Source organism: Rattus norvegicus, chromosome 5 (genome assembly GCF_021556685.1).
Source record: "Rattus norvegicus strain SHRSP/BbbUtx chromosome 5, alternate assembly SHRSP_T2T, whole genome shotgun sequence".
In the NCBI taxonomy this organism is placed as follows: domain Eukaryota; kingdom Metazoa; phylum Chordata; class Mammalia; order Rodentia; family Muridae; genus Rattus; species Rattus norvegicus.
The window spans coordinates 17,938,562-17,963,742 of NC_141538.1; the positions used below are offsets into that span (position 1 = coordinate 17,938,562).

At 38.7% G+C, this 25,181-nt stretch overlaps 1 protein-coding gene across 2 annotated transcripts in view; it reads right to left on the bottom strand.

Moving 5' to 3' along the window:
* Nucleotides 1-25,181, bottom strand: part of St18 (ST18 C2H2C-type zinc finger transcription factor) — a 125,776-nt gene that overhangs the window by 57,969 nt on the left and 42,626 nt on the right. For both annotated transcript variants that reach the window (XM_087660513.1, NM_153310.2), the window contains 2 exon segments: nucleotides 8,712-8,899; nucleotides 2,368-3,153 (listed from right to left, as the gene is read on the bottom strand). In XM_087660513.1, coding sequence (XP_087516639.1) covers nucleotides 2,368-3,153; nucleotides 8,712-8,899 — 974 coding nt within the window.

Here is a 25,181-nt window from a genome sequence, read left to right on the forward strand (position 1 = left end):
TGTCCACGTGACACCGCATTTCTAAGCACTGACAGGGTTGGCGCTGAGCACTTCCTCTCCTCAGCACACTGTGTGTCTGAGGGAAGCCAGAAAGGGTGTTGGAGATAACAGGGCTGGCACCTGCCCAGGTGGAGCCCACTGACAGTCCACCATGCACCTTTGTCTGCAGCTCTCTCCTGGGCCTCCCAAAACAAAGCTGCAGATGAAATGCTCAGGAGGGCAGAACCTGTTTGCATGATAAGAAACCAGAGCACAGGCTCAGGGCAGCTTCACAGACGCCTCTTCTTTCATTTTCTTTGTATAGCACTACACAATGAGGGGACTTCATACCCCGGGGCTACTGTGTCCTGGTTTGCCTGGGACCATCCTTCTTCACACCAGGCAGACTTGCCCCATTGTTCCTATTGCTCCTCTTACTTGACAAGTGCCCCACATGGGTAGCACAGTGCTTACACTGCAGCCTCATCTCCGACTGTTCAGTGGCAGAGTTAACAAACTTGCTGCAGTGCTGCTAGCTCCTCTACAGACTCTGGTAGAACAGCATGCTAAGATCTTAATGTCCTGTCCCTAAAAGAGGAGCCCACGACTAAGGCATCTCCCAAATGAGAGGAGCATCTTAGGCAAGCTAGCAAACTATGCTCTGATTGGTCACCTGCCAATACAGATGCAGGTCAAAGGACAATGCCCCCAGACTTTTGGTTTTGGGAGCATTGAAGAGTGTGTGTGTGAATGCAGAGTGGGAACTCTGCAGGTCTCGACATCTATGCACACATAGCAACATGGATCACACCTTCCATATCTTCCTCAGCTGAGCCTGGACTTTGAACTCTAAAGCAATGCCAGGCCTGTGCCATAGGGCATCCTATTCATTCTTCCATTCCCTCCAGTAGTGCCCCAAGCCACTAAATTGCCAAGGGTTGCTATACACACCCTCTCTGAAAACATAGATGATTTTCGAAACCCTATAAAATAACCAAAAGATGATTAAGCACTTAAAGTTAAAATAAAGCTTCTACAAACATGGAGTAACACTTCCTGTAAAACATCATCTATTGTACGCTGAAACATTATTTTGTATGTGATTTAAAAATAAAAAATATTAAAGCTTAAATTGGTGCATGCTCTTCAGATTTCTAGGATGTTCAGTGGGGTGGAAATATAGATCTTAAAACCAATAAAATATGGCTTAGAGTGAATGTCATCTTTTTTTTCAGATTTTGTAATTTATCTTTTAAAAAAGGTAAGTAAGGAAAAAATCAACAAACTATGTACTGATAGGAGTGTACAGAGCTATGAACTATGTCCATAAACAGTGTCTCTAGCTGCACATTTGTTCCCACTCAAACCCCTGAAGGACATCCAGCAGCAGCAGCAGCCTTCACCATACTTAGTTTATCTCCTCAGAGTTGCAAGGCAGTATTTCCTAAATGGAAGGTAAGTATCGACATGAACTTAAAATTACCAAAAATTCACTTGTGGATCGCTTTCCCCAATCAGAACTTCTAATGAAGCAAATGCCAGTCCTCGAAGCCACCAAGATCTTTGACCATAGCATTCCCTTATATCTTTCCCTGATTCTGTGGTTATTAGATTCTAGGATGTCCAACAATCTCCAGAAAATTTTGCTGAACCAAAAAGCAATATTTGGAGGTTTGAATCTGACTGGACCCTGAATTTACTCATGGTATACATGTTTTATGGGCACCAGTGGACTATTGGGAACATCACTCACCAACGGTGTAGGCTTTGCATATGAGAACAGGCACAGGCCTCCATCAGGGAAGATGCATCACTTCCCTGATGCTGGTAGAGCAATCTAAGGTCTTCTCCAAGCACATTCTCTCTGTAAGTCTAAGTCTGATCCAGGTATCTGTGGGCTCTTACTGGTAAGCTAGGAAAAATATCAGCTTACAAGTCTATTAATCCCCAGTTTTATCCTAAAAGGCTCATCACATCCTACCTGCCTTACAAGTGATTGATGACTATTTTTGAAGCTTTCAAGCAACCCCATAAGCCTAGAACAAGGGGTAGAGTGATTTGTCTAATAAAATATGTCAAAATCATGTAAAAATGTCCTTTCAAGTACAGTTAAAAGGCACGATGTGATTCTAAAGAGCTAACTTAGTGAGAAAATCAGATGTGCTATATGTCTCTCAGGTGTTAAGATACCATAGCATCCACAGACCTTGAGCTGATAGCAACCAAAAGAGTGGCTGCAAAGGAAGGAATGGTCTGTCTCACGAATATGAATTTATTTTTAAATTACATTAAGTTGTCAAAAGGCTAATCTAGAAAGAATAAGCACATTTAATACTTTCCAACTCTAAATCAACTTTCTTCCCGCGATGAATATAGCACTGTGCTTACGTTTATTATTAAAGATTTGCCTTCCACTGGCATCAGTAACCTTGGGTTGCCTCCGTTGCCTTGCCAGGTGGTCCAGGAGAAATCGGTCCAGCTCTTTGTAGGTGTGATGGAAGACGGAACCCCGTTCAGCCTGTAGGGCAATAGCCTGTTCCAGCAAACTCAGGCTCCCCTTCGCTTTCTCCACCTCAGCAGACTCCGCTATTACTGTGGCCAGGCTCTCACTCTCTTCAACCTCTGGGAAGGAAGGCTGGACTTTCACAGCCAAGGGTTCCATGTGAGAGTTCTGTGGGTCTCTCCCACTGGTGTCAGAATCACACCTGTTCTCGCAAGGGATAAACTTGTCATCTTCTGCTTTTATCTCAGGGACTTCCAGCAGGTCCTTTCTATTGTATGTCAGCTTGCGTTTGGGGCCTTTGTGAGTGTCAGTGTCTTCTGAAGAGTTGGAGCCACTGCCCCACCCATTCTCTGTACTGTCAGAGTCACTCTCACTGTCACCGGAAGAGCAGAAAGGTGGCTGGGAATGGTGGACTTTGTCTCTTCCATCATCAGAATGAACCATAAAGCATTCATTTGCTTCATCACACTCTGCTTTTAGAGACTGGATGCCGTTGCCATTTAAGTTCTCACCTACGGTCTGCACAGACTCACTTTCTTCAAATTTACCTAAATGCATCAGAGATTTGACCATGAGCTCTGGATAACACGCGTATTGGTCTTCCTTGGGGAGTGAGCTTTCTTGTGCAGGTAAATGAAGAGTCTTATCCATGGGTTTTACCACGATTTCATCTACGAAAAAAGAAAACAAACATTGAAAAAAAACAACAAAAATATTTAAAGAGACTGGGCATAGTGGCAGGGACCTATAATCCTAATACTTAGGAAAGAGAGGCAAGAGGCTATCAAGCTAAAGGGTAGTCTAGACCTCAAGTGAGTCCTATCTCTAAAAAGTAGATCACCAAAAATATTTTAAGGAGCTCAAATAACTATTCACATACATGTACTCACAAATACATATGCCTACATGTGTAAGTACATGGATACTGCTATACCTACAAAATATGCATAATGTATAGTGTCTATTCATTTTAAAAACAACAATGAGAAAAAATAAATACTGTGGAATAAAATAAGCTTAGTGCTTCTGTAATCTTCTGTAAATGAAGAGCTGAGTCCTTTTAGTATATTGTCCTGACAGAAATTGGTACTTTGACAACATAGTTCTACAATGAGCTTCCTGCTGTTATACACTCTTACATTCCTACACCTTATCAACCAGAAGGAACTTGAATATGCATGCTATAAACTGTCTGGATCATCGCATTGTATCTTTAAAGAATATGTGAATTAAATTCTCCGTGGAGAGTGTTCTCAGCCTTTATGCAATGTTAACTAAGACACAAACAGCTCTACACAGAGACCCTGACTGAGGGGCTCTGAAGCTCTCAAGTCTTCATGCTTACTTACTCTTCTGTGTCACATTACAATGCTGTATTCAGGGGAACACAAATGGGATAACTGTCAGGCTAGGTATTTTAAATAGTAATGCCTTTCTTGTTTTATTATGTGCATGTAATTGTGTTATAAAGTAAAGAACATGAAGGGTACAGGTGGTTTGAGGATGTCAAATGTTAACAACCTGGGTACTGTGACCAAGAGCAGACCTGTAAGTGCCTAGGCCAGTCCAAGGTAGCTGTCAGTACTACTCTTTTACTTGTCTTGTTGTATGTATACGTGTATGTATGCATATATGTATTTATGTATGTGCATATATATGTATGGTCAGTTCACTAAAGCTACCCGAGTGCAAACTATCCATCTGAGCATGTGGATTCTTAGTGTACACCGGGCTGTGAAATCTACCAAACAGCCCAGCAAGAGTCTTCAGACACCAACCAGAGCAAGAAAAACTCAAACAAAAAGACAACCATTTCTGCACTTCAAAGGCAAGTGGGGGATGGGAAGTGGGATGAGAAACCTCCTTGCAGACTGCTAAAGACACCAAGTGAAGTGCATTCTTTTTTAATAAACATCTTCGGAGGGAAAGAAAGTGCAGCATTCACCATGAAGCTGTGGCGGAGGGTGTCTGCCTGGGAGACAATGTGCATTTTTTTGTCTCATTCAATTTTTTTTATAAACATTGTCTCTGACAAGGACACTCAAAAATACATCTCCATCATCTTCCTTTCTGGTAATTATCTCCCTAAATCAACACTGGACTGCCAGGATCAAGTAAATATTGCCATAGTAACTAAAAGCATTTTTGGATGCGGAGAAGAATTCAGTCACAACACTGGTCCCTGTAAATAATGCTGATTATAGGGTGCAGTCTTTTGTTGGGATCTATTCAACACAAACTGAAAAATTTAACATTTCAGTTCCTAGAAGAGAGGCTGGATAAACAAGCACAGAACGTTGATAGGATGGGCCTATCCTCTACTGAATCTGTATCGGAGCAACTCCAGCTTTAAATAATATATTAAACATAGTCTAAAATGCAAATGAAGTTTTTCTCAATATCACAGTTGGCTATTAAGAGAAAGTGTAAAGGGTTATGATAATTTTAAAGTATTATGAACCACAGAAAACAAATAAAAAGCATTTTCAGTGAATATGCTCAATTCATTGAACTATTCTCTCACTCCACTTAACTACCCACATGTGTACAATAATGATTTATAGACATTATACCTAATTATGCATATTTGGGCTGTGTTAGAGTGCTAACAAAAGCTCTAGAAAGCAACAATTACCTCTGTTGCTTAGCTACATAGTTTAAAATATTCCTATTAAGTGCAGATCACCCGAGAGGCGGGGAGACAAACTCGCACATGTGCACGACAATGCACTTCACTGAGTGACTGCCAACTGCTTGCATTTTGGGTCATTTCCAGTTTACATCATTGTTTGGTTCAACTGTTTGTTATATGCTAAGAGAAAATATTTATTAATTATTCTTCAGAAGAGAGAAGCCTCACTGGTAGGGGTGCTTACATGTGTCACACACATTGGTTTCTAGGGATAGGGATAAGCCACAAACCAACTTTCCTTGTTCTGAAAACCCCTTCCAGCTTTGACTGTGGGCATGAGAAAAAACTCTAAGTTAGCATTTAAACATGACAGATCTGTGACAAGGTGCTGGCTTCTCCCAGATCTGCTACGGTCCCCTTGTTTAGTCTGCAGTATTATTTTCCTGGGAAGTAGTATGGTCTGTCACAGCGGGTTGAAGCTTAAGCTCTGTTGCTAGTGTCTATGCTTGCTGGTCAGGTTGTTTGGCCTGCCTGAGCCTGAGGTCTCTATTTGCAGCTGGAGACAGCAGCACAGGTTTTGGAGCCAGTACAGAGATCACAGGAACATACAACAGGCACTCAGTAAGGATGGCTTCCCTTCCCTTCCTCAGATGCTATTTTCAAAGGCTCTAACATCAGGGGACTAGCAGGCTCTTCAACATGAATAAGATTGGCCTGCTTTCATCACTAAAAGTCATTCCTAGAAACTTCAGAGGTTACAGAAAGGAAGGCTCTACAAGGTGACTATATAAGCCATTGAGGACTGCACCACAGAACAGCATCTGCCCCTCTAAGCTAGAAGCTAACATGTGAGGTCTAGAGAACATGACTGCCACTGGCTAGGCAGCATCTGCTTGCATGATCCTAGTTACCTCTTGGTCTGAAGTACCAGAGGATGAGGATGGGCCAATGAATAGATGATCCAGCAACCATTCCTAGGACAATGAACTGAGGTATATAGCACAGTGCTCCATTCTCTATTTTGCAATCTACAAGTTGCTTCCTAGTCCATCTCCTAGTCAATCTCCTGCAGTTCCAGGTCTCTCATGACTTGCTCAAGACCACACAGCTATTCAGTAGAGGGCTGAGACCAGACCAAGGGCCACATGACTTAGTTTGTGTCTTTGTTTCTATTACATACTACAAGTATCCTGAAGCCTAGAAATGCCTTAAGAGATGGCTCATGTAACACAGCCATTCTTAGGAAAAAGTATTACCCACACTAGTAACCACATCCAGGTTTTGTGAGTCAGGTTAGAGTGTGGGGTACAGCCATAAAGAAGAACAAAACACTTCCAGGATGCAACAGCCTTAGCATTCATGAGTATTTTATCCTCTTAGTATCTGAGCTGTACGTGGAAGACTCAACTAGACACACTCCTCTTAGGGCAAAGACCTGGGGTGTCTGGAGTCAAGGAGCATTGCAATTTGGTGTCTGCTGTTGCAACTGAGCTTGGCTCCCTTCCTTCTCTGTTTAAAATTCCTCAAAAGCCAAAGGCAAGTTAAAATCTTTTCTCTGTTGATCTGGGGTAAGAACATTTATGATTGGTCATATTTAGAACCTGAAACTTCATTTGAACCTTGCAAAAGCTCTTCTCAGTGTGCATTCTGAAGGGAGGATGGGAAAGGAGGACTGAGCTTACAGAGCAGTTAACTAAGAGTTATTTCACTTGTTTTTTCAGACTGTCTATTAAGGACTTTCTTCTCCCCAAGTTTGCAAATTGTGCTACTTTCAAATTTAACTCTCTTTAGTCTCTAATGATTTCATCTATAACACTAAGACCAGGTTTCTACATACTATGTGACACTGTAAAATGGACTAAATAATATCACTTATGTGTCTGAAATATATAAAGAGTTGAAAATTAATAGTCAACATGGTAATTTCAGCATCACTATCAGTAGTAGTTTTAATATTAATGTAACCATTAGCCTTCGTAAGCCTACAAACATGTCTATAAGTACTTGTGACTGAACAGTTTACTGAATACATTTGAACAATCTATGCACTTAACTGATACAAAGTATTTATGATAATCAAAGAAGGTGTGAGATCTGCAAACATCTTTGGCTTCATGGATGGCACTAAGAACTTCCTCTAAAATCAGATTGTATCTGTTGTGTCCATGATTCAACCCATACAAGTGGCCAGATCAAGGAAATTTTAAAAAGTTAAAGATGATTAAAATTTAAATATGAACCCTGAGGCTTAAAATCATATACAAAAAAAAAGATAAAAAATATTCTTAGCCATGTACCAATCAGAATACATTGTTTTGACCATGGACTCTTCAATATTTATCCAAGATGAAGAAGATTCTGTGACCTTAAAGTTATCCTCAGTCCATATCGTTTTATATCTTAAAAATAATATCCAGTGTTATTTCTAGTATTCTATTTGTAAAAGTATGATCTATAAATATTCCTACCTTTTGTTTATGTTTTTGAATAAATCACATAGTATTGTTATTATATGTTGCTTACCCAAACACATTCAGTAAAAGTATATACTTAATAGGACAAGTGCATGTCTAATTCAAATTTCTATTAGTCAAGCCTTATACCTTAAAGGTTTGATAGGTTTTTGAGAATTTTTGCAGTTTGACACCTTACTCTAATTCATGAATCAATGACACTTCAACTCCTGGATGCAAGTGATTGCCAGCAACTGAGAATTGAGAATAAACTCTAAGTCATTGAAGTTGTAGCTACATTTCACTCCTCCAAAACAGAATACCTGAAGAGTGTGCAGAGGATTGAACTAATGTGTTATAAAGATAAGTTTAAATTATTTATTTTAGAGATATAGGCACAGGATTACCTTTTTATCTTGTGCTCCCATTAAATAATCCTCAAGTATAACAGCTTTAGGTCACCTCTACAATCGATGGCACTAAGTATTATTTGAAGTATATAAAAATATGAAGGTCCTACAACACCGACATTGAGTCATGTCATTAATATAATATTTTGGGGCCAAATAATACTAAAAATATTGATAAAAATTATGTATTACTGTTTTAGTTGTATGCATAGATAATAAATGTGTGTGTGTGTGTGTGTGTGTGTACATTTGTGAACATTACATTGGCCTTTATCATTGAAGAGTTATCTTAAAGCTTAAATCCATCCTGTAGTTTGAAGCATTCTTTTGGAATTAGGCATTTACTCAGACAGACAGTTTTCTTTTCTTTTTTTTTCGGAGCTGGGGACCGAACCCAGGGCCTTGTGCTTGCTAGGCAAGCGCTCTACCACTGAGCTAAATCCCCAACCCCCAGACAGACAGTTTTAAGGCTACTTCCTACACAAAGAAGTATAACTTAATCATGATTTGAAGTGAGTCCAGGACACATTCAGACTGAAACTAAAGACCCTAAATAGAATCTGATTAAAATAAATGGAGCCTTAATAAGTGAACATTGACTGAAACAATTGTTGGGTTTTTGTTTCCAAATCCCAAATATAGTTTAACAGCGATATGAACTGTGTCTTCTTCATGTACTAAGAATGACGTTTGGTGACAGGAGTATATAAAGCTTGGGCCATGCCTTTTGCTACCTGCAGTGGAGTGGTCATTCGTTTCTAGGCCATCATCCTCATTCCTGTTGTCTGGGTTTTCCTTGCAGTCCATGTCTGGGCTGTAGTGCCGGGGTTTCATTAACAGAGATTTCCTCTTGTTAACTGGCACTCCCAATGCCTGCTCTTCAGCTCTCCTCTTCTTCGCCATAGAGCAATCATATGCAACCCTGGGGCGAGCAGAGCAGGGCAGGTAAGAACATGTAAAATAGCATTCATTGCTGCTAGGCATTTGATTTTCACCAAGTATAACTCAAGGCACCTGGAACGTTGGGTCCTGGAGTGTTGGGTTTATAATTAATGCTAGCAGTCTCTCTCAAAATTCTACTTTACAGTCCGTCAGAAGTATTTAAAAACTCAGTGTTACTCCTGAGTAACATATGCCAATCTCTGCTTCACTTCACTACATTCTAGGAGGTGAAACAAGACTTAAACCAGTTTGCATACCTCCAGAAACAGATAATATGAAAATTACACCACCACGTACAATGAATATGCCAGAACAACAAAACTAGGTTCTCCAATAGTGCTATGACACTAAAGTTGCTTACCTTTCCCATGCTGGTGCCTCAGATTTGAGGTACCGTGGGTCTTATGCACTGATTTGATTGAAAGAATCACCAAGCTACAGAATAAGCTATGGACATTCAACCCATCTCCAGTGACACAAAAAAGTGCAAAGTTGTCATACATCAATGTGCCTTTGGATTTTTCACCCATTTGGCACATATAACAAATAAAAGGCTCAAATATAACATTGGATTTCACAAAACACGGCCAATATCCTAGCCTTACTTTTGTTCTCACATGGCTCCATTTGGAAATGTTCCTAAGGGAGGCTCTTTCAAAACAGATTTCCTACATTCACCTCACTCACAATTAATGGAGATTTACTGTGTGAAGTTAAGAGAAACACTCTCCTGGCAAGATCTGTGAAGATCATAGCATTTCAATAGTGACTCTATGACAGATATTTGTTAAATGCTCTTTGAAGATAAATGAATGAGCTTCACATGAAAAAAGTCCAAGAGAGAAAATCCTGGAAGCAGAGAAACAATTTATTGACTCCAGCTCAAAAAAACAAACCAAAAACAATTCTTAGTAATAGCAGCAACTGGTCAGAAGGTCTCCCCTGAACACCAAGCAAAAATGGTGACATGTTCAAGAAATCTAGTCTGTAAAGTCAGATGCACATTCTCAAATGTTTACAATGTAGTTGCAAAAACTTCCAAGGGAAGAAATGGGAAAAGGAACTTAGAAAGATCTTCTTAAACCATCTTCCTTTTAGAAAAGGAAGGATCTTCCTAAATGAACTTCCTTTTTAACTAAAGTTTAAGAATCTCTTAAAAGGTGGAAACTAGAGAACTAAATATTATTGAAATAGGAAGAAATGAGTGAACTTTCCAAACTAAACTAATGAGTTCTTATAGATTTGAACCTAGGTTTAAACACATAAAGAAACTGCAGGAAAGATGACTGAATGGCACTAATAGCCTCAGACCCCTGGGTAAGAGGATCACAGAAGGTAGAGAACTTAGAGAACTATGTGGATTGAAGTTGCTGATCTGAGAAGAAAGTACAAGTTTGCATACCATGCTGATGTAAAGAGAATGGGCACCAGCCTACAAAACTGCTTGTGCACCCACCCACCGTCCTAATACAGAACTCATTTTTGAGGAACAGGTCAAAGACATGAAGACAAGGTAAGAGATAATGCGTGAAGAGAGTTCAAGAAAACTCAACATTCCAAAATCAAATGAGCATCCATAGCCCTGTCCCAGAAAAATCTTAGAAAATATTCATGTCAAGTTATTCAGTCCTTCTCAGGATCCAGGACAATTTGTAGAAAGTAGGAGAGCCTCTTAGACCATTCAGATATTAAAGTTAGAGACAGAAAATAGATTTTAAGAATTGGAGTGATTTAAATTGGTATTGGGAAAGAAGCAAATGAAAATATTAAAATGAAGATCTAATGGTCTCGTCATTTAATTCTTCTGCAGAAATACTCAGAAGTAGGACTGGTGAGGCAATCATAGCTCTATTTTTGAAGAATCGTGTTATTGATTTGAATGTCGAATGTGTAGCACTACTTACAATGGCTAGTATGTAGAAACACTTCAACCTCCATGGGCAGATAAATGGACAATCTATGTATGTACAGCAAGTACAACTAAACTTTAAACAAGAAAGAAATATTGTCATATTTATCATATGGCTAAACCTCGAAGATATTATATTATGCAAAATAAGTCATAAATACACTGAGTAAATGTGTATAATTCCTTTACAAACGCAAGTAACACAAGAGCATTAAACTCATAGAATTAAAGAATAGCAGTGGTCTTGACTGACCATGAAGTTATTCCCCATTAGCTAACTTTTATAGTGTCAAAATAGTCTATGTTACCTTCTGGGGGAGAAAAGGCATATAGTCCTGGCAAGACAAGACATGCCTAATGTTGCAATACTAGCGTGAATGTTATAGGAACAACTAACTACTTTCTGTTTAGATATGGGGTCTGGCCCACAGGGGAAATTTCATGCCTGATAGTATAAATTTGGTCAAAATCTCATGATTGGGGAGATCAAAGGTCCTAGTGTGTAAACTATTGTTGTTATACCAAATAGTTGTGCGGTCAAACTGCCTTCTAAATATTTGATTACACCCATAGATTCATATTGTACTCAACCTTGGTCAGGTTATAAGTAACTTGAGGAGCTCAGCTGTGGCTGAATCATTATTAACCTCACTTACCCAAGGTCTAGGTAGCATCACTGAAGAATGAATGAATCAAATGTGAGAGTTGATGAATGAGGAGGAGAGCTGTGAAATTTTGACTTCTAGATAGGGCATGGCTGTTGTACACATCACCTCATAGCAGTTATGGTTACTTGCACAAACCTGCACAATACGAAGCCAGCCAAAATTCCAATTTGAATGTGGGTGGGTACCACAGGCATTTTACCTCATAGGACCAGCCATTAGAAACTAACGGCTCCTAAGGAAGGGTCACTCTCCTTTGGGGACATGGCTACTAGTAGGTAGTCCATGCCATAGTGCATGCGTGGCCCCACTCATACACATTTGGCAACCACTAATTGGACTTCATGTCATTAATAACAACAAAAATGTGAGGACTTGAAGTTGGGAGCACTGGAACTGGTAGATGTGTGTGATAAAATGCCATTACATAAAATGTATGAAAAGTTCAAAGAATAAATAAGAAAAAATTGTTTCTTTTATGCTGAAAAACGAGTGGCAGATTATTAATAAACATACAACATTTAAATTGAGCAAAATGAAGAAACTCCAGAGATCTGTTACACAATTCCCTCAGGTCATCAACATGTATCACATATTCAAAATGCATTAAAAAGGTGAATTTCATGTCAAATAGCATTACTACCATAACATTTAAGAAGATGAAGGTGACAGAGGAAAGGGATTTGTTGGCACCAGAAGCCTTTCATCATGGGGTTAGTTAGCGAGGGCTAATCAACCTGGAAATACAATTCTCTTCTTTAAAGATAAGGGCTGCACAATGCTGGCTGGTCCTTCAGACTTTATCCTTCTTAATATTATCATAGAAGATTACTCAGTTACGAAGAAAGTAGCATTCCACAAACAAACACACAAAACTACTATCTGGTGGGATCGACAATTGAACCCAGTGTGCAGGCTCTCAAGGCTTGTTGTATTTCCCATATTGCCAGACCAGAACAATAGATTTGGCCAAATTCTGCATGGATTTGACATTATGTAGAAACCGCTCTCTAGCTGAAGGTGCTCGATGTATGGCTTTGGCTAGTGATGTTCAGGTGCATTTACATGGAAACACTTCATCTAGAGATCACATTGAGTCACAGCAATTAAAAAAAATGAACAAGGTGGTAAGGGCTGGGAGACAGTGCCTCAACTATGGGCAGGTGCCACTGAAGACCCAAATTCAGACCCTAGCACCCGCATCAGACAGCTTATAGTTGCATATAATTCTAGCTCCAAGCAATTGAAGACCTGCTTCTGGTTTCCACCAGCACTTGCTTTCACATGTGCATGCACTCACACATAGACATACATATATAGACATAATTAATTTAAATTAAATATCTAAATAGGTAAAATCTTATAATGCCCTAAAGTGAAGAGGTAGCTTGGCCGTTATGAGATAGCTGTCCATGGTGATGAAAAGCAAGCTCAATATTTGGAAAAATAAAAATTTTGTGAGTGTGGGATGAAGAGGTATGCACATATTTCTAAAATCAGAAGTACAAATTCATGCTTTCTAAATAATGCTAGTCTTTTTTTTTTTTAAACCAGAGAAGCTTCTCTTCAAACACTGGCAAATACAGACTCATAGGTGTTCAAAGTGCTGAAAATCAGTGTGCACTCACTTCTTAACAGGACATTTACATACCCCACCCCAGAGTTCAGGAAACACTATACTACATATGGATGGAAAGAACGCAAGAGCTGGATCAAAAGGAGAGGGCTGTGAAATACTACCTTCTGGGCCTCGCAACCATTGGAAGATGATCCCACAACAACAGAATCTGCCTACCCAGAACCCCCACAAGATTGGCCTGTCAATAGTTAGTCAATTACAGGGCCATACTCATCACTGTGGAATTACTGGCTATTTATAGATATTAGGGGTGGAGAAGATCATTGTCTTCCCACAGATGGGACCACCAGGCTCTACTGGATAGTATGGTGAATGGGCCTGGTTAAACTCAGAGGGTCACAAAACAAAAAGAGGTGATATGGAAGAGACTTGTAGGCAAAGTTGGAATGACAGAGGTAGGAGGGGAGAGATAGAGGGTAGAGTAAGAGTGGTCAGAATACATTTACACAAGTGTGAAACTATGGAAGAACAAATTTAATTTATCTACAAGTACAGGTTTAGATTTATCTTCCATTAATGGTACTGAAACAGAGTCAGAGATCCTGGCTGTGTAAACTGCCATGAACTGCTGGATCTTTTGACACATTCAATCTCCCATCTAGCAAACGGCAAAGATAATTTCTATATTATAAATATTAAGGACTAAAGAAAGAGTTTCTGTGCTGACAAGACAGAGCAGTGTAGTCCACAATTCAGCGTTTCTTGGACTCAGCCAGCACCAGCTGATTCAGGTACTTCTCAGCACTCTACAGACTAAATGCACACATGTCCATGAGTACATTCTATTTTTTACTTCTTATTTACATTTACATAAATTAAGTTTACACATAACATTTGCTTTAAATCTCACATTCTGCGCATTTCTCTGCTGCAAAGTACTCACAGCCCAGACAGCATTTGGAGCTAAAATGAAAGGCTTTATAATAAATATTACCCTTTGTGTGTGCATGGAAAATGGTCCCTTTCTAGTTTTCCCTGAGGGCACACTATTTTGGCTTTATTGTGACACTTCTCTGTGACACTGCAATGAGGCAAAGCCATGCTTTACATGTCACAGAGAGAAATGCCACAGAATGCTAACATATCTTCTCAAGGTTGCCAGAAATCATTTCCACTGGGCTGTGTTTTCCCATCTGCAGAGCTCTGAAATGTAAAGAAAATAAATGAGCTCTATTATCTATATTTTTCTAGCAGATGAGAAAGAAAGAGAAAAATACAGTCAGCTCTGCATTTATTGTTCTATTCAATCAAACTGTTGCTTTAAACACCCTGAGCCCCCCAGGGGACTTAATCAATGCACCAAACACTTTAAACATCATATTTTGGGGTTTTGATTTTATTAAACTAGTTTCATAGCATCTGTATTTACCCATGAGAACTTTTGGGGTTACATTCCTGAGAAAGACTCCATTTAGAAATTGGAATTCTAATTTAAAATATTATTATATTGTAAGACATATACCCGAGTTAACTCACTCACACAAGCCACACATAGAGAACAGTCACAAGAGAATCACCACAGGATGTTTTCTATAAGTTAAATTTGTGAAAACTTCAGGCTCTAGAAAAAAACACAAAACACTGGAAACTCCAGGTTCACACTATATGCTTTCTAGTCTGTTTTCAATAGTAGTCTATTCTCAGTGCAAGCAGAAGATATTAAGCCAATTAAAATTATAGATCCAAAATGCACTTGTTTTGAGATCTCACAAATGAATGAAATAGAAAAATAGGTAGCAATTATTAAACTCTGCATCCAACATTTTCATGGATGCCTTATAATTGGTCAGAACACTATAAATCCATTGGCAAGGGCCAAGAGATATGAATCTGTACTAAGAAGATTGATATAAAAACAAAGGCATGATGATTAAAAACAGAACATTTTTTCATAGTAATAGGATTTTAATTTTAAAACTGGTTGAGTGTGTGTGTGAGGGATACTTATATATGTGCATATTTATGTTCTTGTGCATGTGTGGGTGCATATATGTGTGGGTTAGTGATATCAATCCTTGTCTTTCCTATTTGATAGGCAGGGTCTCTTACTTGCTACTGTACATGCCAGGCTAGTGGTCCTGTGAGTTTCCCCAGGAATCTCTTGTCTCTGTCTCTCATTTCAACATAGGGACATTGAGATTATAGGTGCTGTTGTGCTTGGTTTTATTTTACATGGATGGCTTCTGGGATTTCAACTCAGGTCTTTGCATTGAAAGCAAGCACTTTACACATGGAGCCATATCCCCAGCCTTGGGATTGTATCTGAAGAAAATCCCAAAATCTCTACAAATAGAATTTGATCACAAGGAAATAAATATAGTGAGGTTGTTATTCAAAGGATAACAACACGTCTATAAACTAATAATAAATGAGGCCATTTAGAATCACATCATGATGTGAAAAATACCTAAGGACAGATCTAACAGACGAGGGGCAAAACTTCCATGAAACTGACACCTTTTTGAGATTACAGAAGAGCTAAGTCAAGGAAAGACTATAACTTGTTCATGAGTAAAAGACTCAACACAAAAAGATCCTATCTTTCTCTAAATTCCCCAGATCAATGTAATCCCCATTAAAGCACCAAGAGAGTTCTAAAAAGAAACAGAAAAATTAATTCTCCAGTTTATAGAAATAAAAAATAACCCAAGAAGAGCAAAAACTATTTGGAAATGAGTAAAAATAAAATTGGAGAGCTGATGGCATTGGCTGCAAAGTCTTGTCATACAACTTGGTAGTGTCCAGCCTTTTCAACGCAAACACAAATGCAGATGGAGGGAACCCTGTAGATGTTCCACACTGAGGGGACAGAAACAGACCTACTCCATGGCTACCTTACAGTGAAGGTATGTGTCACTGGAGAAATAGTTGTTTTTTCGGTAGAATGGGTGTTTTTCTGGAACAAACAAACAAGCAAAACCTCAAATACCTGTCCAGCACACTGTGTACTTTCTCCTCATTACTACAGCCTTTATTTTTCAGTTTCTTTATCAACCATTAATCACAAATCAAGAAATGTTTAAAAATTTGGAAATAAATAAATCATGTTTTAAACTATGCCATTCTGAGGTACAGGATACAATTTGGCCCTATCCTGTTCTGTTTTTGGTCCAGAGTATCCATGTACACGAAATCATACTCACCTTAGACATTCAGCCACCATCTTGGTTATTAGAACTGACTATTGAGGAACTGCAGGGCCAGTCCTACAATGTTCCATGCTTTACTTAATGGCAAGAGTGACCTTCAATGTGGGAATGGCAAAGATAGGCATTTCTTTCAACTGAGGAAAATATACCTCAACTAGGTTGATGTTCTCCATTGCTTTATGGGTAATGGTGGTTTACTATATCAAAATAATTCTGAAAGGGTTATGGATTTAAAACTTATACTATAAAAAGTGTGAGGCAACATTTTCATAACCTTAAGGGATGCAAAATTTTAATTTAAAAACACCAACCTAATGGACAAAACTAGTAAATTATATCACATTTAAATGTAAAATTTCTGGTATCAGAAGGTACCAGTTCGGATGTAGACCATCCCTGGGTCTCCATCAGTTTCCATGGTTCATGGAGATCAGCTCTCTACCCATCCTACCATACATCACACACCTAAAAAGACTTTTCAAAGGACAAGAATTAAGAAGGAAACCACAGAGCAGGGGAAGGTACTTGAAACATGTATCTTATGAAGCATGATATAGGCTACAAAAGAATTCTTCCCAGTAAAAAGGACAGGCTGTCAATTTAAAAAAAGGGCAGGTGGCTTGGGGACTGGAATAGTCAAATGGTTAGAGTGCTAACTGCTCTCCCAGTAGATGTGAGTTCAGTCCTTTGAAGCTGGAATTATAGGAAGTAGTGAGCTTCCTGGCATTGGTGTTGTGATTTAATAAACAGAGAAGACTTAATCCAGTGAATTGAGACAGCCAATCATGGAAGACCCCAGGAAGATTTCCAAATGTCAGGCTTCCTGTATAGGCCAACTGACAAAACCTATTTGGCTTACAATTATAAGCCTCAACTTTTTCTTAAAGGATGACACACAATTACTTTGAGTTACTGGTAGAGAACATTTTCTTTGATGCAAGAAAAGGAAGTCATTTTTCATGGACTCAGAACAGAGCTTAGTATGACTACAGGGAAGTTTGTTTTACAAATGTTTCCATGTGCCATTGGTGTGTACATTAGTCTGATTATCCAGTGCAAATTACCCAAAGTGAGAAACTATGTATGAGTCCACTGCATTCCACATCACAATTATAAAACAAATCCATTCTATACTTAAAACAATAACTAGTAATTAGTACAGCTGATTTCTGAGGCTTTTTATATACTTCTTGGAAAAAACACAACTCAACAATTTGCAACAATAGTAGTGCATATGGACAGTACTAAGGCTCAGTTTACTAGCTATAAGAGGATTTTAATAATATATATAAAGATGGCAATAAAGATATAGCATTGAATGAAGTTGAAAAAATCTCCCTTCCTAGAGTTTTTATTAAAGCAAAAAGAAAAATGAAAATTTCTAGTTAAATTTTCTACACTAGGTACACTAGTATGTGTGAGGATAAATATTTTGGAAAATGATGAATAAGGGAAGAATCAGAAATTTATGGGGCAGAGTTCAGATAGTATGTCAGTTTCATGTAACTGCAACAAAAAGTCTTTTATAATCAGCTTGGAAGGAGAAAAAAATTCATTGCAATTCATGGTTGTGGGTTTCACCATGAGTGGCTTGTCCTATTGCCTACATTGCAGTAGTAAAATGTATCAAAATTTTTTACTTTATGGATGGGTGCAAGAGGAGGACATGGACAGTGCCACCAACCTTCTTCAGAGTACATCCTAATACTCCTTCCGCCTTCTAAAGGAGCCAGGCTGTGCACCATGCCTTTAACATCTGTGTCTTTGGAAGATGTGCTAGATCAAATCTTCAACACATTGAGAAATCAAGAAAAATCTCCATTAAGAAAATTAAATTGTCCTAGTCAACTGGAGGAACATCCTGCCTGGTACTGGAACCCTAGTCAACTACAGGCCTAGTATAGTCATGGAGACTGGAAGAGAACATAGAACTAAAACGGCATAATGCATAGCTACATTCAAAGCATTTGTCTATATCCACAGATAAGATAGCTCACCTCTCATCAAGGACACTTAGAACTATCAGAGGCCATTACAGAAGAATGCCAAAATGCAGCCCCAACAGATAGTAACTACAATATAATCCAGATCTCAGCAAGTGAGGCTTGGGGATCATTTCAGAAGAGTAGATGGAAAGATTTTAAGAGCTAGAGGATCAAGGAATTGGTTGTTAGACCTTGTCCTAAAAAAGGCAGAAGCTCCATTCATAAAGTCTTACCCACAAGACAAAAACGAGCTGAGCAAGGAGGATACAAGGAAGTGTCTAACAGGGTGAGTGTTTGTTACTGTAGGAAGCACAAAAGGCCTCAGCATGACACAAAGAACTTCAGGCAACTACAGAATGCTGAGAATGGGAGAAATCATCTCCCCCAGGGAAGAGTACATCAGTTCATTATTTAATAGCAAACGGTCAGCCCTAAAACATAAATATGAGTAACATCATACAGACTGAGTATATTATATTTACATATTTAGAAATGCACTCACCTCACTTTGTGACACACATATATTTATATAACAACAATCAATAAAAAAAGAGGGAATGAATTTGAAAAAGAGCAAAGAGGTGTACCGGAGGGTTTGGGTTTAGAGGGAAGAAAGATAATGGGTAAATTATACTATCATATTTTAATCTCAAAAAGCACTTACAAAAAAACCTCATGAGTGTGTGTGTGCGCGTGCATCCGTGCATGTGTGTGTGTGTGTGTGTGTGTGTGTGTGTGTGTGTGTGTGTGTGTATTTGGGGTGGGTCATGAGCTTCCATTCCAATCTGAGGAGCTGTTAATAGCTGGTGACTTCTACTTCTGGAGAATGGAAATTCAGCTTTCTTTTGGTAAGTCATCCACACTCATGAGTGTATAAGCAGCTAAGACTAGACTTGGGTTATTTATGAAAGAAAAGATAAAAAGGACATGAAGTTGGAAAGTAATGGGTATGTGACAGTGAGATTTGGGAAGAGTTAGGGTAAAAAGTGGAGTCAGAGTATGACCATAATATACCTCAGTTCTTGAAATGTTTGTACAGTCTTTCCTCACCAGAACAATTGTTCTTCAAGAACATTGTCATAGATCCTCCTGGTAACAGGTGAAGGAAACAATAGCCATGAAGCCATCATTGTGAGAAGGACTTCCTACACAGGGAATCACTGGACTTGGTTTCTAAGAAGTTCCTCAGACCTACAAACTTGGCAAGGCATAAAAAATTTTATAGGGTAGTTTTTCTGGCCTATGCATAGATTCCATGAATGGTCATGTCTCTCTCTTCTATTGTTTGCAGTGGCAGTTCTAGATTTTCTAAATTAGAGTGTGATGTTGCTTCTCTAGCCTTCCAAGAGCCAATTTATCAGCATGCTAGTACCATCCTCCAGGCTCCTTGACAGGGTATTAAATCCTGTAACATGAGAGATGGCTTCCACATCAACTTCTTCTTATCCAAGTTGATGTTCCATACCTTTGATCCAGCACCCCTAGGATCCAGCCCATATGTACTCCTCCAGCTCCTGCCATGAATAGTAGCTAGATCCTGCAGCTCACTTGGCATAAGGGCTCTTTCTACTCTTAGCAGGCCAGATGATTTTATATATTGACCTTGGTTTTTGTCCAGGATGCAAAGAGGGAAGATAGAAACATTCACCCTCTCACAAAATAAAAATATTTGAATCATCTTTAGTGTAGTGCAAGAAGAGGGGGATTTCATGAGATTGGAGAGCCAAGACACACTTTGGATATGATATTTCTGAGTATATTCTATTTCCATAGCCAGTAAACATGTCAACTCAACATGCTCCAGATTGTGCAGCCTAATCTGGAAGCTCAAATCTTGCTTCTCAGTCATGTGGATAACACAGTTACAAGTCTTAAACCAGTCTTCACTCCTTTCTGTATCCATATCTACACTCACAGTAACGTGAGTTAGCTTCCTCTTCCAAATGTGTTCAGAATCTTCCATCACCCTGTAGGTACCATCATAGACCAAGTCACCCAAAATTTCTTATTGGTATGATTAGTAAACTTCTCACTACTCTATATGCTTCTAAACACATGATCTACAGCCTCTTCTGCACAGACCGGGGTAATATTACTAACAGGAAAATCATTATGTCATCTTTCAAAACATTACAGAATCTTTATATCTCAATGAGTTACAAGTTCTAAAATGGCATATCATTTTCAGCACAATCCAGACCCATTGTATTTCTGTGTTAATTTCATGTGGCTTTCCCTGCACTCCTTTTACATGGGCCTATGTGCTGTCTTGGGACATTGCACACACAATACTGACTCTAATCTTTTAAGGTTTCACTTGCTGCTCTTCAGACTAAAATTCTCTACTTTTTCCCTTTTCCACTTAATTTTTTTATTCCAATTTAATAATAAATTTTATCCAGCTGTGAACTTTGTGGGCTCCAATAATGACTCTGCTAGAAGACACTGGTACAATATTGGCAAAAATGTTACGGCAGTATCAAATTACATTCTCATTAGACTTAAGACCTAATTCATACCTCACACCATCATAGCATCAAGAGCCTATGACTAGATAGGTTATAGGCTCTAGGGAAGAACCTACTATTATTATTCTACCAAGTAGACATAGGATTAGAATCATCCCTGATGACTTATTGTTATCATACCCATAGATTAGTGCATATCTCATCTATAATCAGGGACACTTCTGATGGTAAATAACACTGGTATATGTAACTGGTTAATCTTCAGAGAATAAAAGACTATAGAGTGCTCAGCTCTAAATGGGACTTCTATATCAAACTCTTTATCCCAAGGCTTGGATATTATGCTAGAAGAAGGGCTGAGAAGATTGTAAGAGACAGATGGTGGATGAAAACAGAGAAACAGTGTTTAAAAGATACAACAGGACATGTGCACATGTATACTCACACAATAATCATAGCATGCATTAAGTTTGTGCCAACCCAGGCCAGAAAGAAAACCATGGCATGGTGGTGAAGAGGTAAGCGCATATGTGTTTTACTCTTTGTTGTAAAGATATTGGTGTCTGATAGCTACTAGGATAAAGAGGAGAATCAGTTTACTTTAAGGATATGACCTCGCAGAGGGTTCACCAGGGCAGGGCCCTTATTTAAGAGTATTTGAGAAGCACCATTTGAATCTGATGGGGTAAAACAAAAACAAAATGAGACAGAACAGAAAACTAAGTTGGATAGATGTTGGAGGAGTTGGAGTGAATGAGATCAAACTATATTTTATGGAACTCTCAAATGAATTAATAAAATGTTATCTTAATTCAAATCACTAAATGTTCCAGTGTGTGTCTGGGAGACAGGTACTCCCTTATTAAAATGGTTCCACTTCTACACAAAGCAAAAGTCAATATGTTCTAAACAGCTCATCAGCTGTTGACTTTTGCTTTGTGAAGAAGTGATAACTCCAGAAACACCCAAACTCAATGGAGTTAATATAGAAGGGCTTTAAGCTTAAGAAGCACTATAGCTAGCAGTGATCAGAGTAATTCAAAGATGTCCTTCTGTTCCCTAGAGAAAACTCTAGGAACAGAAACTCTAAAATGTGAGGTGGAGGGAAAGAAGGGGCCATCTAGCCAGTGTGCACATGCATGTGTATGACACAGTAAGCCTAAGGCTGGCAGAAACAAAGTCACAGCAACCCACGGACAGAAAATAAAGCACAATGAGATTCACCCATAAAGGTGAATTCTTCTGTTGATGTAATTTAGAAACGAAGACAAATTACTTTTTCCAAGAACATGTGACTACATCACACCTGCAACAGAAGTACCAATTTATTGAGAGAGATTTGTTCCACAATTTTGTCCTCTTCCCATTATTCCTGAACTAAAAATTTGGAACCTAGAGAAATACCCAATGTGTTTTTAAAGGAAAGTTTCCCATTTGTAATGTTCCTGTTTATCCTCATCACATGGTAGAGGATCTGCTTATCAGTTTGTAATAAGCAATCTCCCAGGGAACTCATTTTGGAGGTGATTGTGCAGCTGAAGTTCAAAGAAGAAAGGAGAGCTGGAGGTATAGATTCCTTTTTCACATACATGTACTTAAAGAGATAAGACCATCAGAGAATCATGGGTACAGAGAAAGAAATATATACCCCGAGGAACCTAGTGTTAAGTAATTAGGGAATCAAAGACAAGCGGCCACAAGTGGTAGAAGGAAATCAAGATGGCTGCCAAGTTAGAACACGTCTTTTCTAGAATGCCTGGAGGCCTGGCCTTCCTGCTCTTATTTTAAGCTCAGTGATCCTCCCACACACTGACCTCTGGCTATGTTGTGCTATCCTCATGCAAAGAGGGCTCAGGGATCTTGGAGGGGTTATGGGGAGCTCTGCATCTATTACAGTGGGCACTGTGAAGAGTCTGCAAGGCTTACTTAATTGCTCCCACAGATGAACCTGGAAGAACAGTTGACTCCATGGTTGCCACATCAGGAAGGTGCAGAGAATCAGGTGGGGTTCTGTCCCTACACTCCTCAGCACTGGCTAGCCTGAGGCTTTGACTTTCAAGTACTCACATGTCCTGCTGGAATACTGGCTTGTTTGTATGGCCCCTCTCCTCAGATCCCTCTGCTCAGGACTGGTGGTATTTGTTTCTGTCTCAAAGTTTTGTCTTCTCTTCTTGACTATAAATGACTAAATCAGGCCATAGTAGATATTGAGAAGAACAAGAGCAACTCACTTTTACATTTAACACTTTACTATAGTACTTGATAGAATATACAACTGGTTGACATGCAATTGAGGGACCAGTGGAAGCACTAATGACTTTGAGGAGGCATGGCCATAATAAAAATGGCATCTGTCTTCATCACAATTTAATAAAAATTTTTTCAAAAATAAGGGAAGGGATAGGTCAGTAGAAAGAAATTGGAAGAGGAGGCATGGCTGGCACTTTTTAAAATTAAACAAAATTTGAAACTTTTATATCTAAGTAGTATATTTACATTACTTCCAACCCCTTTCTCTGACTGAACTCTCTCAAATTCATGACTTCTTTTTAAATTCCTATTTTATACATGCACATGCCACCGTGTGTGTGTGTGTGTGTGTGTGTGTGTGTGTGCACCTGTGTCTGTAAACCACTTGTCACTGGATAGCCTATCAAGAGGCTTGTTTTTAGAGAAGACTGATTCTCCTCCTCTCAGCAACTATTAACTGACTAGCTCCTTCTCTAGGCTTAGGGTCTTAGGTGTTTTCTCCCATTCATGTTGGCACTTTGAAGCCAGTTATAAAGAAGGAACAGGCTAAATAGAAATGCTTATACAATGTATCCTTTAACATGATTTATACTAAAAGACAAAAAACAAATATAGAGGTTAATGATGAATGAGTATTTTATTTCTAAAGTAACATGGGGATTCAAAGAAGAATGAAATAAATTCTCTATATTTAAAGAAGTAGATTTTATATAAAAAGACAAAATTATATCAAATTGATTAGATTTTTATTTAATTTGTTCCCTTTCTGTTGTCTTTCCAAACTAGCCTTGCATCTGAAGGCTGAGAATCCACTTCCTTCTAAGTGAATGGACAAATGGAAGGATGTGTAACAAAAGGGCTGAGGGGCCAAAGGAGCTGGTGACTTAAAGAGAGAAGTATAGAAGCTTTGGAAACGCAAGGAAGAAAGATTTAGTCCATCTAGGAGGTCATGGGACACTTCAGAGAGGAAACGTTGTGACTCCTAAGCTGTAAAGAATGAACACGTGTTCCACACAGAAAAACTAAAAGAGGAGAATTTGGTCAGCCAGAGCCTATAACAAAATTGAGATGCAAAAAAAGTGTTTTATTTTGTATTTCACAGAGAAACTTTTACTCAGTGTTTTTTTGAAGCATTGCTCACAATTAAATTAAAATCTCAAAAGTAAACAAAATATAAATATCATACCTCTATTTACAATTTCTCTGTAAATTGTATTTATAATAGCAAAAGAGGAAACAGCATGAAGAGTAGAGTTTTCTTGGAAGGAATTATGGGGATGAGATTGAAATGAAAAATTGGGGGTATCTTTAGACTAAGGGTCTGAATGTTTGTATTTTATATGTGCTGGGAAACGGGTAAGATATTAGAAGTGACCTCTCCCACTGCCTGGGAAAATGCTTTGTTTATATGCCTTCTGGGGATGCTGTTACCTGAGTCCATGGCTTTACTGCGGGTGCTGTTTGTTATGTGTCCACTGTATCAACGCTGCACAGGTGCAGGAGAAGCAGTGAGAGGATAAATATCAAAGCCATTCATCCTTTGGTTGGAGCAGAAAATTTAAACATGCTTTGGAAAACATCCTAGCAGACAACAAATGAACCCTTGTGGCTCAACTGAATAGTCTGGGGTAGTAGAATTCGGCAACAATTGTGATTTCTAGAGATGCTAGTGACATTGGCTTCTCACTTATATCAACAATGGGTTAATAGAAATCACCAATTTCCTTGAGATAGTGTTTGAGCATGGAAGCAAGAGATAACAAAGGCATAATAAAATTTTTTGTTTGCAACTTGCTTTAGAGTTTTTGAATAGCTGTATTTATTTCTTAGCTCTATAGTATTTTCTGGTAGGAGATATAATATAACATAGGAAGTACAGAATTAAGCTGAAAAATACCGTAGCTATCAACATAATCTACACGAGGGAATCTACCAATTCCTCAGTATCCTTGGTGTATAATTTCCAAAACTTCTCCTCAGAGACCAGAACCTGAAATGCTCAAGACCCATTTCTAAAACACACAGTAATCAAACATGTCCTGAATATAGCCCCCCCTGATAGTTTACATCATGCCTTGATTACTCCTAACGCCCAAAATCATAAATGATAAGTGATTAGTTGTCATATGGCTCTGGATTAATTTTCTTAAATTATATTTGTACAGGCTCAGTACCTCTCAGGCTTGAAGAATACTTT